This window comes from Pezoporus wallicus, unplaced genomic scaffold, assembly GCF_028554395.1.
Source record: "Pezoporus wallicus isolate ANWC-B61680 ecotype Strahan unplaced genomic scaffold, APGP_CSIRO_Pwel_v1 contig_3486, whole genome shotgun sequence".
Taxonomy (NCBI): Eukaryota; Metazoa; Chordata; class Aves; order Psittaciformes; family Psittacidae; genus Pezoporus; species Pezoporus wallicus.
The window spans coordinates 5,046,381-5,059,422 of record NW_026642292.1 but is presented as its reverse complement, the minus strand read 5'-3'; the positions used below and the strand labels follow the sequence as shown (position 1 = coordinate 5,059,422).

The following is a 13,042-nucleotide window of genomic DNA, read 5'->3' as shown; positions in this document are numbered from 1 at the left end:
TATGTGTATTTTTTTAATAACTATTTTGTAATAGCTGATAACAACCTTTTTTCTTGTCTGGAAAGCTTTTTACGTTAAAATGTAAAAGAAGTACCAGAACAAATCACTGAAAGTTAGTGCAGTTTGGGTTTTATTTTGATTTGATTTGATTTGTATCTGCTTCCCTCCTGCCCCATATAGAAATATTCTTTGGTAATGTGCATTGTCTTCCAGAATCCTTTTAGGAACAGTGGTAATCTAATTGTGTAATATAGAACAGCTAATGGACTGAATAAACTGATAGGAATACAAACTAGTGCTATTTATGCCACTTCATATGCTGCCTATAAAACTCTTTATCTGGATACATATCATGTATTCATCATACATTCTTGACAGACCAACGACAAAATTGTTGACTTGAAACAGAATTAACCATACTTTTTGATTTTTCTTAAAGAAAGCTGACAGTAGAAGAGAGAGAACGCCTACAGAAGGAAGAAAAGCTTTCTAAAATAGATGAAAAAATAAATCATGCTGCTGAAGAACTGAACAGCTACAGGTAATTACAGATTGCAGTTGCTGTAATCACTTGTTCCAAAGTGAACAAAAGGCAATAGAGAATTAAAAACATCAGCATAAGTGAATGTATTTTCTTCCAGTTTCTTGTGCTCTCTGTGTGTGTGTTACATGCTGGTTTGTGTGTAATAATGCATACTAAGGAAGCTTTTGCTTTGCTAAAAAATTAGGGTATTTAAGACCATTAGCAACATTTTTTTCCATTAGAATGCTAATTGTATTGACATGTTAGCTTTAATGGAATGGTAGAAGTGGTCTTTAGTTCCTTTTACTGAACAGAGATAAAAATACAAAGTTAGGAAGAATACTGTGAGGTAAATACAATGTTCAGTTTTCCTAACATGTATGTTTTATAGTTACAGTATTCTTTTTCTGTATGTCTGAGCTTTTAAAATAGTACTGTTGTTTAGAAATTCTTTGGTAAAATGTGGGAATATTTTCTGTAGTTTGGTTTGGGGTTTTGTTTTTTATTTACTGCTTGGCTCTGTTTTGTGTTACACCAGCTGTTTACCTCTAATTTGTTTCTGTTGTTTCTGGAACTATGGCATCATTCTTCAATCTGCAGTGCGTATTCCCCACCTTCCTTCAATGTTTATGCAGTATTGACTCTAACTGAAACATACTGATTAACAATGCTTCCTGAAGTGTTGATTAGATTAATTCTGTCTCTAGAATGTAAAATTCTTGAGGATATTCTTCAGTGTTCATACAGGAAGACAGAATTCGCCCTTAGTGATTTACTTAGAATTTTCATTTATCCCATGGGCCTAAGTGACAATACTGTGTTTTGGATAAAAAGAAAGCAGACTTAATTATAGCATTATGTTTACCATTGTGTTTACTGTATATAAAATTACTTTCCTCCACATTTTATTACAATGTTATAAACCTTAATTTTGTTACAGAGAGCGAGCAAAAGATCTTGAAGACGAGCTAGAAAGAACCATTCGTTCTTACCAGAATCAGGTATATGCTGTGTGTTACTTAACCATCTAAGCCAAGTAGATGGGATCTTACTGCAACTGAAATACCACTTTCAGTGAGGTTGTGATACTGTTTGGCTTGATTTTGTTGAGTGTTTTTTTGCCATTCGCTCCCCCCAGCACTGTCATCTGGTTCTGACTGCCACAATTTCACAGCAGAGATCACCAGATAACTTTGACATTTAGATATCTCATTATAAATTATCCACACACATTAAATTTATGAATAAGAGCATATACTCAGTCTGAAGTTCTCTTGTTTTACATGGATAATGATCTAATGAATCTCTCTTTCACAGATTACTTCACATGAGAAAAAAGCTCATGATAATTGGGTATGTTCCAACTACTGACTTTTCTAAACTTTGTGTGTCTTCCACGATTTGAATAGCTTGCTTTATCACTTTTTTGTTTCTTATTAAAAACAGATAATCAAAATTAGCCTGTCACCAACACAAAAGCATGTTAAAAATACTTATATAAAACAGTTGGAATAATTAAGCCAGGTACCTATGAGCATAGTACACTGATGTTACAGTATTATTTGCTGTAGCAATAAATCTGCTAAAATAACGTTACCATTTAACAAGTGTGTGACATTTTTCTAATAATAAAAATGTTTGGCCTTGTTTCAATGCCATTTTGGTATTTTCCCTGGATGTACTTCACTCGTTTTATCTACTAATAGAAAACATTATGTCCTGTGAGAACAGCGTGTTCCATTGACAGCTTCCTAAGAATGTTGCTGCAAAATCCATTTTTACCTGTTCTTCCAAACAGGAAACCTCAAAATATCTCCTGACTAGTACATTCTGCAGTTTCACAGAGTGGTCTGTATAAGATAGAGTCCTGTTAAAAGCTGTGGTACTTCATGGTCATAATTTTACAGTGTTTACTATCCGATTTTAAAATAAAAATTTATTTTATAAAATCTGAGACTTTAAATCTTGCACATATTCTGTAGAAGCTTCAAGCAGCTATAGCCAAAGAATTTTATTTCTGCAGTTTTAAGAACCTGCAGGAAAGCCATGTCATTCCTCAGAAATTTGGATAATAGAGCTGCTACTGTCATTTGGTGACAGATCTGAGGCTCTATTTCACACGCTTTATACGCAAGTCATATCTTGTGAAAATAGAGTCCACACACTTAAGATAGAAAAAAAAAGTCTTGGACCTAGGACCTGTCACATATATGAAGCATTTAATTACTAAATAGCAATATCTAAGCATCTGACTTTTGTCCCTTCCCAAAGCTTGCAGCCCGAGCAGCTGAAAGACACCTCAGTGATATAAAAAAAGAAAATGCACATAACAGACAAAAGTAAGTGCACTCCTGATCTAACTGTAAACAAGCACAATTTGGCATGTGAGTATGTTCTGGACTGATGCAGTTTGATGTTTTCTAGACCTGTGTTAATCAGTAGTGGCCTAAACAGTGCAGAGGGAGTGTAGTGTTCCACTGGAGTTCTGAAAGGGAGTCATTTGAGCATTCCTGTAATGATAACATGTAAGAAAGCAAGAACTTAAGAACTATGAAAAGGATTGAAATATTTCAGGAATGAAGCAGAATATAGTACTGGGACTCAAGGACTGTAGGAGTGGGTTTGTTTATTTGTTTGTTTTAAATAAGTATGTTTCTACCATGTGTTGTGGTTACCTAGTGATTTTACAGCTTATGTATCTGAGAAGTTAATACTGGGCTAACCAGTCAGGTGGTGGTGGTTGGGAGGAACCTTTAGGTGTGAAGTTAACCAATACTTGGAATGCAGTTTAGAGTGCTCATGACAGTAATATCATGCTAGGAAATGTGATATCTTACATGCCACTTTGACTTCTGAATTACAGTTTAAATACAGCAGCATAGAGAAATACTTTCAGGAGCTCTTAAGTTTAGAGTTCTGTGACATCCTTGTCTTTCTTCATTTTATTCAGGAAATATGTTGCTTCATTAACCCTTTAAAATGGAAAACCCAGCAGTAAACAGTGCAGGCCAATAAAACTTTTGCACTTCTTGGTTATTTACTGCTTTTTTGTTGTTTATTTGCAGATTAACTGAAGCAGAATTTAAACTTGATCTTTTAGAAAAAGATCCTTATGCTCTTGATGTTCCAGCTAGACCATTTGGCAGAGGTACAGTATTGAATTGTAATTGTTTGAAAACTGTCTTGGCCATGTGTATGTACAAGTAACAGTCATTTAAAAAGAATTGTTGGGTAATAAGTGGCTCTAGGTCATGTTGAGTATTTTGTTGAAACTAAGAGCGTTTGTAGTGTTGATGAGAGTAGACTGGGAACATGATACACATGTGTAGAGCACAATTTTCATTTCACCTTTACAATTTAGTTTTCAACTTCACCTGAGAAGTTAATTATACAATTTGTTAAACTAAATATTGTGAACTTGAGTATTTTGTTTTAACTGTTCCAGAGCATTCCCCATATGGACCCTCACCAATGGGCCGGCCTTCATCTGAAACAAGAGCTTTTCTTTCTCCTCCAACTTTATTGGAGGGTCCTTTAAGGCTTTCACCTATGCTTCCAGGTGGAGGAGGAGGAAGAGGTACAATTCTTAAACTTGAAAATCTATCTATTCTGGATTTCTCTCTCCTCTACTATAAATCTGTCACACCTTTTCCTCTTGCTGGTGACAAAAAGTATTAAAACATCTAATTCAATATAAATAGTTGATTGGACAAATTCTCCCTGTTTTTCAACTTGCTTCTAAAGCTTTCTAATGAAAGAGTACAATGGAAAATACAGTTGTTACTAGTATTAGGTTAGATAGTGGATTCGCTTTAGAAGCATAGATTGAGGAAAGTGGAAAGCCTGACATAATCAGTCTTGGGTCATTTCTTGGACAGATGGGGTTCTGCTGAAATAGACTTGTGATTTTAATGTAAACAAGATTAGCTTTCTGAAGAAAGAGTACTGCCTCTTCTATCTCATTAAGTCTGCATTTGGCAAGAGGAGAGAGTACTTGTGTTGGCAAAAACATTTAATTTTACTGGGGGTCATGATGATTGTTTTCCTCCCTTTGTTCTAAATTTGAGGCTGTCATTATATGTGGAGACATTTTCTTTCCTACTGATAAAAGGGACCAAGAAGGTTTTCTGTAAGGAGTAAAATTCAGAGATTGAGGAGTAGGTAAAAGCAAGCTGTGGTATCATGGGTTGTAAGGGAAGAAAAACACTGTTCATGTTTTTGATGTTGATGGAGATAATGTAGATAAATGCTAGAGTGGAGTTCAGCATCTGTTACAGGTAATAAAGAAGATACTGTTTATTTTACTATTACTGTTAAACCCATTGAAGCCTGTACATGTTTCCTGGGAAATATGTATAACTGTCTCTCCTGTAAGGATTTAATTAATCAACATTGATTTTTAAAAGACCAGCATGGACTATTTATTTAATTCTTTGTAAAAAGTGTATCGGGGTGCATATGGAAATTGATTAATTTTCTAAGTCAGAAAAGTTTGAGATTCAGTGTTCAACTGTAGCTGTACCACACACAATGAAAATCATATTTGACGATTTATTTGTAGAGAGGCAGCAAGTAATGAAACTGAGCTGTCCAATGTATCTTATAAATGTAGCTCAGCTGTTCCTGGTCAGGAAGAGTAAAAACTGCATTTCAGGATGCAGTATTAGCAAGGAAAGAGACTATGCAAAGACATAACCACTGCCTGTTTCACAGTCATGCACTAATGTAACTTGTGCAGATTAAACAAATGATGCATTTAAATAATGGCAGCTGCAGAGCAATTATACTGCTCATCTCACTTTACACAAGACATGAAATGGCGTCAAATTTGGGTTGAATTTTAGGATAGAGAATGAGACCAGAATTCAGTATTTTTGTAATTCTTCAGACCTGTTCTATTTTAAAGGAAGCTTGCAACCTAAAATCACTCGTTGTTACACTTCCGCTTGCACCTGCTTCTGTGTTGAGCAGGTGTGTTCTTATTATTTTCTTGAATAAAGAATTAGAACCGGAAGTGTTGAATGTAATGTGGATGTTTTCTTATGATGACGGTATTAACTGTCAGTGTGCTAATTTTTGGTTTAGCAGCAGGTTTTTAAGTACTGAGGAAATGATTTCTCATGAGGGCAGTAGTTTCTCTGATTTGAATAAATTGAAACTCTTAAATTATTATTTAAAAAAATAAAGGCAGATATTCTAGATTTAGTTCAACAGGAGTGCAAATGTTTTAATTCCGAACCAGCCTTTTAAACACTTCGAGTAAACGTAACTGCTCATCAGCAAACAGATGGAGAGTCCTGTGGAGCCATGCGCCTCTCTGTGTTGACAGTGTTGGTGTTCCTTGATTTGTTTTACTATTTTCAGTCTTAAGGAAGAAAGCCTTAATAGAGGATTTAAAATACCTTCATAAAGAGCTATCTGTTTCTTCGATTAGGATCCAGAGGACCAATGTATGAAGCTGGTGATGAAAGAGGAGAGCTGAGTTCTGATCCCCACAGACCACCTTCAGATACTGGATCCCTGTCTCCTCCTTGGGATAGAGAACGCAGACTAATTCTGCCTCCACCAGGTACAAAAATCTGCTTAGCTGCTGTATCTATGAAAAAATAGAGTTACTGACTTTCAGTGTATATAATTAAGTATGTTTTGCTTAAAAATATGAAATGCTTTCTTGGAACTGCATGTGCAACTCCACTGGAAAGGTTTTTTATAGTAGTTTTTTTCCCCTTTGAATAGAGTGGTTCACTTGCACTTCTATGCTATCTTTTAAATCTATATTGGTACTAGCAGTGTACTGTCAACTGTTCAGTTTCATCATTTTACTGGGAGTTTTAGTGCATCAAAAGACTTGTCTGGGCTGGGTAATCTGTAAGAAATCTGAGAAAGTAAAAACTTTCAATCGTACATTAGCTTTAAATAAAGGAATAAATAAAAGGTAGGTAATGTTGGAAAATACTATGTTTTTCAAACAAACATTTATATTAATAATACAAGAGTACTGTGGTACAGTCAACCTGTTTGACATGTTTTCATGTTGATACTGCCTCTTTGATAATTAACAATAAAATTAGTCTTAGCTCACTTCTTCGGCTAAACATCTGTATTGCATACTCAAGGAAGACAGACATGAATCAAAAAGGATACTACTGATATTTCTCAAGTAAACAATGCAGGGGAAAGGACAATGTTCCTGTATACCTATAGTAAAGTAGAAAAAATGCTACAAAAGTTAAAGCTAAACAAATAAATTAGGTGAAGTACACAGATTACAGTGCCTCAATTGCTAGATACAGCAAGCAATATTGTAGTTGCTACACTTCTGTGTGAAAGCACGATTATAAAACTCAAAGTCCACTCTGGATCAGTTTCACGTTTGCCAGATCTGATCTGTTGACATGATAACTGCAGAGGTTGTCTCATTTTGTTGACCTGAGCTGTGTTCTTACCCTATCTTCGTACTTGGATCTCATTCATATAGTTTTTGCCTTGTAGCTTGCATGATTGAGTGCTACACCTGATGCTAGGAAGTTGGTGAAAACACGTTATAGCACTATGAAACATAACAGAAAACAGCACTTTTATCTAAGAATGGCTTAATATGCATAGTGCCTTATTTTGCTTTTCACCTTCATTGCTATGCTGAACTTTTCATTTCAAGGCCTCACTGTTTATAATGTAGACAGTTGTAACTTTTGAAATGCTACTGTGTTAAACCGAAGTATCAATGAACTTTTGCAGCTCTTAGAAACAAGCTATACTATATACTTGGTGGGATCCTGTGACGTTGTTTTAGGACTTGTTTACTTACCCTGATTAATAGTGACTTTGAATACTTACAAAAGCATAACATATTCAGAGATTTTTGCTGGCCTAAAATTGTATGGAATGGGGGCATCAGTCTTCACTGATCTGTTTTGCAATTTCTTCAATGTTAGGTGAGCCTTATGCTGACCCAGTTCTTCCTCCTCGAAGACAAGAAAGATTTTTCCCTAATCCTCCAAACACTGGAAGACTTTCTGGACCAGCAGAACTACGAACTTACAATGTGCAGTCTTTTGATAAAACAGGTGGGAATTGCTTCCATGGTACTATCAACTGGTAGCTCACAGTGCAGTTGCGCTCAACTTAATCACACATTTCACTGACCCAAGTACCATTTGTTTTAAATTGACTGATTACATAAATTCGAGTTTGTGGTACTTAGCAACAGCCAGAAGCTCAGAGGCAAAGTTTTGGTGACTTAAACCTCATCACTGAAACAGTTTTAAGAGCTTTAAGCCCTAATTCTTATTAAGCAGTTTTCATCCTTATGTAATGCCTAGTAAGTCACATGTGTCTGATTCATCAGCTAGGCTGAAGACATTAAATCACAACAGAAACTTTGCCACACAGCATTCAGCTACTGATACAATTAGAAGTGAGTTACTGTATTTGCTGCCCAGTTTCTGGCAGTAGGAGAGAGAACCTTTGTTACTTGGTGTCATGATGTAAGAACTGGGAACGCTGAGTTCTGTTTCAGGTTGAAGATTCAGGTTTTACAGTAAATTGTTCTCTACTGGAAGCCAGTTCTGTTTCTGTATTGCCAGTCACCTTCCTACCCTCTTTCACAAGCCAAGAAAGCTTGGGAAAGCCATTTTTCCAAGCCAAGAAATCTGCAGAGGGACTTCTTACAAGGGCATGTAGTGATAAGACGAGGACAAATGGCTTTAAACTGAGACAGGGAAGATTTAGATTAGATATTAGGAAGATGTTCTTTACTGTGAGGGTGATGAGACACTGGAACAGGTTGCCCAGAGAAGTTGTGGCTGCCCCATCCCTGGCAGTGTTCAAGGCCAGGTTGGATGTGGCTTTGAGCTACCTGGTCTTGTGGAAGGTGTCCCTGCCTGTGGAAAGGGGTTTTGAGCTAGGTGATCTCTAAGGTCCCTTCCAGCCCAAACCATTCCATGATTCTCTCTGGTTCACTTCTCACTTCAGTTTTCTAATGCTTTGTGTTCCACTGAGGTCTCTCTTCTAGCACCTGGATGCTGACTGAGAAGCAGGAGAGGTGTGCTTTCTTTGCACTCACTTGTTGCATCCGTTTTTACCCTTTTGTTCAGCTGCTGGCAAGCAACAATTAAAAAAAAGATCCCCAACAATGTAAAAGCTGTATTCAATTCTTAGGCAGTTCAAAACCTACTTAATGGAAACAGGGTTTTGGATAATCTTACTGCTGGCATTTAGCAGTCATTAAGTGTATGTGAATGTTGCTTTTTAGAGACATGCAATTTCACTAGACTTGGGTATTTGTAAAAAATAGCAAAAAAACCCTCCAACAAATTAAACCCCCCACCCCACAGAGTCTGACCGCAGAACAGTAGCGTGTCTGTTGGTACTGAAATCCAGGCTCCAACTCGAAGGAGAACGTTATTTAAAGTGAACACACCAGTACGTGTTTCCCTAAGCTGAGGTGGCTAACTCTACAGAAGCATTCAACTTGAAGCAGGTATCTGGAGCAGGAAGTGTCTCATCAGAAAGGTTAAAGCTTGACAGAGTTCATGAGCAACTTTCCAGGGATTTAAAATGGAAAGTATTGTGCAGTATCAGGGCATGAATATTCTCTACATGACAGAGAGTTTAAATGCTTCAGATAGTTAACTAACAGTATCTTTAACAAAGGCACACCTGCTTGAAGTGACAAGGCAGATTTTTGGAAAAGACCTGTGCATTAAGAAAAGAACTTTGTTTGCTTCAAAGGAGAAGGAATACAACATGTAGATGAAAAATCTGTCACTTGTTACAAGTGTGGTTTCAGTCTTGTGCTTTTTAGTGTTGTCTTGATTGAGGCAGAAGTAGAAGAAATCTGGATTTATTAAATCTCAGGTTTTGTTTTTTTTTCTGGGGGTTTTAATTTTTTAATTTATTTTTTGAGAAAGGAGTACCTTTAGCGTCCATATTTAGTATCTTTGTATCCAGTCAGACTCTCTTCTGACAATTCCATTTAATAATTTTTTCCAGTTACCAAAAATACTTGTTCTCAGGGAAGTATAAAGGTAAAAATGCTGACGTTCCTATTTTTTTCTTATTTCTGAGTGCTCATCCAGAACTGGTGTAGTTATCAAAGTCTCCTTGATGTTTAGCCACTAAGGAAGGAACCAGGATTTGTCAGACTTGAATGGGATTGCTGTCAAGCTCTATGCCAAGAGCCTATCAAAGGGCAGTCCCAGAATGGGATTTCTACCAAAGAAATAAAGTATTAGCCAGGAGGGAGGGGAAGAATGGAGCTGTGACAGTAATGTTAAGATATATTGCTAGGAAAGTGCATTTATAACTTCTAAAAATAGTAAAATGGAAGAAAAATCCTTATTTGGATACAGGAAACTACTTTCGAAAAAGCTGCAACCTTGTAATCCATGTGCAGCTTGTACAGAAGCTGGGAGTAAATACTTGGGCTTAGCTTTGTGTTCCTCAGTTGTCTTTTAGGCCGCCTGCAGAACAGTTTCTGGGTACAGCAATATTTTTCTCTGTAATTTTTTTTTCTCTCCTTGCCCATGTATCCTGATTCCAAAAAAAGAATGCTGAAAAATACAGAAATGGGTGGTGGAGGAGCTCTGCACTGAGTAACATGTTTAACTTTTGCATGCAGATGGACAAACATCTTCTGAAAATAGCCCACGAACAGAACCAAGTGGAAATGGGATGAAAGACCATTCTAACCTTAGTGTAAGTAGCTAAAAGAAACTTGATTTTATGCAAAATAGCTAGGAAGTACCGAGGAAAACTTGTGTCCAGTACATCAGTCACATTACATTGCACTGTGCAGTCCAAATTATAAAATGATATGTATACTTTTATCACAGCACTTAATGTCTGGTGAATTAATTTTGGTGTATGACTAATTAAAACCCAAAAGATTAAAGTAAGGCAAATGCACATAGATAGCCTTGCTCAGGATTATGCTGTAGCTGAGGAAGAGTTGAAACTAGCTGTTACCAAGTGTGCCAGCCTACATTGCAGTGGGCCTGATAGGGTTGGAGGTATTCCTTTCCTTAGCCTTTTCTTTTAAGCTAACTTCCCTGTTTTCACTGTGTTGCAGAATTCACTACCTGATCAGTCGCTGGCATCTGAAGGTGATACTGTCAGTTCAGGGTTTGCTCCTCCACCTTTCCCTCCAGTCAGACCTTCAGTGATGCCTGTGGATCCTAGAGCACCTTTAATGCGACGGGGACCCCCTTTTCCTCCTCCTCCTCCTGCTGGCATGTATGGACCACGTGAATGTTTTCCAGTACCAGACTTCGGGATGCCACGCCCTCCACTGCCAAGTAGGTAGCTTTTGTCAGCATTTCCTTCAAGTTGATGCACATCAGTGCTTTGTGCAGGTAGTGAGTAACCGCGCTGGGTGAACACTTACACCTTCACTTGCACGTACTTCGCCTCATTTCAGCCAACTCAGAGCATCTTTCCTGATTAAGGTTAATTGCACTTTCTTTTTCACAGTTGTTCACGTTTGTTGATAAAAATTTTTACAGATAGCTTTGGCTGGAAAAGACACATACTCCTCAGCATTTAAAGGGTTATTGTTTGGAGTAGGAAAGCAAGTAGATGGTTTCCTTAATTCTTTTCCTCCTACAAGGTTGCATCATATATAGATCTTAAAAGTTTTCAGCCTTTAGCTTTGACTCAGTGCCCATGCAAAGGCAGGCATTTGGGACATATCAGACTGAAGGGCTTCTTTCTGCCTCCTGCTGTTCTCTGATTAATCTGTGAAGAACTAAACTGTCTGTCTCCCAAAATAGAGGGGAGGTATGACAGCCAAGGGCTGCTAGAGCAGACCAAAGGGTATGGTGGCAGCAGCAACCCATTAACAGTGACTGGCTGCTGCTGTGAGCCTGTCACAGGTAACTATGGAGAAAAGTGATTGTTTTGTCCTCCTCCTTCCTTTGTCTCTTGGAAGCTTAACACCTGACCTAAGTCTACTTTGCCCACTACTTTTACTCCACCTAGTTCTGTGGGTCAGTGCTGAGCAGCAGTAGCATGGGGTGGGAGGAGCAAGGATGTTGTTAGTGTGATACTAACTGGACTGCTCTTATTATCCCACAGTAAGAAATCCTTTTCCAGTGAGATCTTATCCTCACTATCCACCACCCCACCCTGGATTTTTGCCTCCACCACCTCCTCCTGAAAACAGAGTTGAGCCACCTCAGTCAAATTCATCAGCAGTAGAACAACCTGACCCACAGCAGACTTGACAGTCATTTGAGTGCTGTGCTGAACTCTTACTGTACTCTACAACTGGCATCTCTCCTTATGTTAAGTAACCATTGTTACTTAGGTTTTGCTCAAATTGAAGCTTAATAGAAAATCTTCAGGATAGTGTTTTGTAAATAAAGAATGAAATAACTATGAATATTGTGAATAAGTGATTTCCATTGTACAATAGCCATTTTTAAATTATTTCTAACTTGACTAATCTCAAAGGCGTATAAATTTAAATTATGTGAACCATGTTTTAAAAGTCCAGCTGCTTTTGTCCTTGTTTAGCTGAACAGGGACTCTCTCTGCATGCCAAAAGTGATGGTTGCAGCTTTATGAATAGATGTGAAAACAAACTGAAACAGTTAATAAAAGTCTACTGAAAATGAAAGGACTGTCACTGGAAACATTGTACTACAGAAGTGGTTGAAGTGAATAGGTATTAATATTATTCCCTACTACCTGCATACTGGTAGTTGTATCTTTCAGTTGTCAGAGCTTTATAGAGGGACAGTTGCCCTGCCACTACAGAGGGAGAGAAGGGGAAGTAGAAATATAAAGCAACTCTCCCATCACTCCTCAAAACTGGTAGTGTTGTTTGAAGATGTATAGATGTGTTTATGACACAGGAGCAGGAGTCATGGTGCTGTGATGCTTGCCTTTGATGAGGCATGTCTGCAACAAACAGGAATTTTTACAGTATGCAGATAAAGTCAGTTTATTAGTCTTTAACACTGGCAGTTGGGAAGCTGGGTGGGACAAAATCACCCTTTCCCTATTTCTTCAGCTCTGACGGTGGAAAGCACTTGGGCTTTAACAACAAAGTGGCCACATGGGCTGGGGGAGGAGCTGCGAGCATGCCTGCCTATCCTGAGGTATAGTACAGGTAATTAAAACTGCAGGGTGCAACATAGAATTTGTCTAGAGCAGGCAGAGAAGCAAGTATACCAAATACACTTACCAAAAAAGCCAACAGCGGTGAAGACCATGTTGCTATGGGAAACATCTAAAAAGTCCAAACAAACACACCCGTTGAGACATGAATTGTGTCTATGTGCATTTTGTAGTGCTTGTGAGGCTTCACAAAATGCACAGAATGAAGAAAAAAAACAACTTAAGAGGTGGCAAACCACATCATTTTGGGCCTGTAAAAGCAGTTGTTGTGGTGCCTTGTTCACCAGTTTGTGCCTCTTTCCTCATGGCAATGGCCATCACAACAGGCCCAGACAGGGCACTTTACTGCAGCCAGGGCACAGGCATTTCCAGACAGAGCGTCCCTCCATGTTTACT

At 37.8% G+C, this 13,042-nt stretch overlaps 1 protein-coding gene across 3 annotated transcripts in view; it reads left to right on the top strand.

Annotated features, from left to right (window-relative positions):
• The window catches only part of MIA2 (MIA SH3 domain ER export factor 2), a 35,345-nt gene extending 23,202 nt beyond the window's left edge, over positions 1–12,143 (top strand). For 2 of the 3 annotated variants that reach the window (XM_057428489.1, XM_057428492.1), the window contains 11 exons: positions 440–541; positions 1,464–1,524; positions 1,841–1,876; positions 2,795–2,862; positions 3,589–3,671; positions 3,969–4,100; positions 5,958–6,092; positions 7,459–7,590; positions 10,146–10,222; positions 10,596–10,821; positions 11,600–12,143. In XM_057428489.1, coding sequence (XP_057284472.1) covers positions 440–541; positions 1,464–1,524; positions 1,841–1,876; positions 2,795–2,862; positions 3,589–3,671; positions 3,969–4,100; positions 5,958–6,092; positions 7,459–7,590; positions 10,146–10,222; positions 10,596–10,821; positions 11,600–11,748 — 1,201 coding nt within the window. In that variant the 3' untranslated portion in view covers positions 11,749–12,143. The remainder of the gene's footprint in view (positions 1–439; positions 542–1,463; positions 1,525–1,840; positions 1,877–2,794; positions 2,863–3,588; positions 3,672–3,968; positions 4,101–5,957; positions 6,093–7,458; positions 7,591–10,145; positions 10,223–10,595; positions 10,822–11,599) is intronic. The other variant, XM_057428491.1, reaches the window with a different exon arrangement.
• Positions 12,144–13,042: the final 899 nt, after the last annotated feature.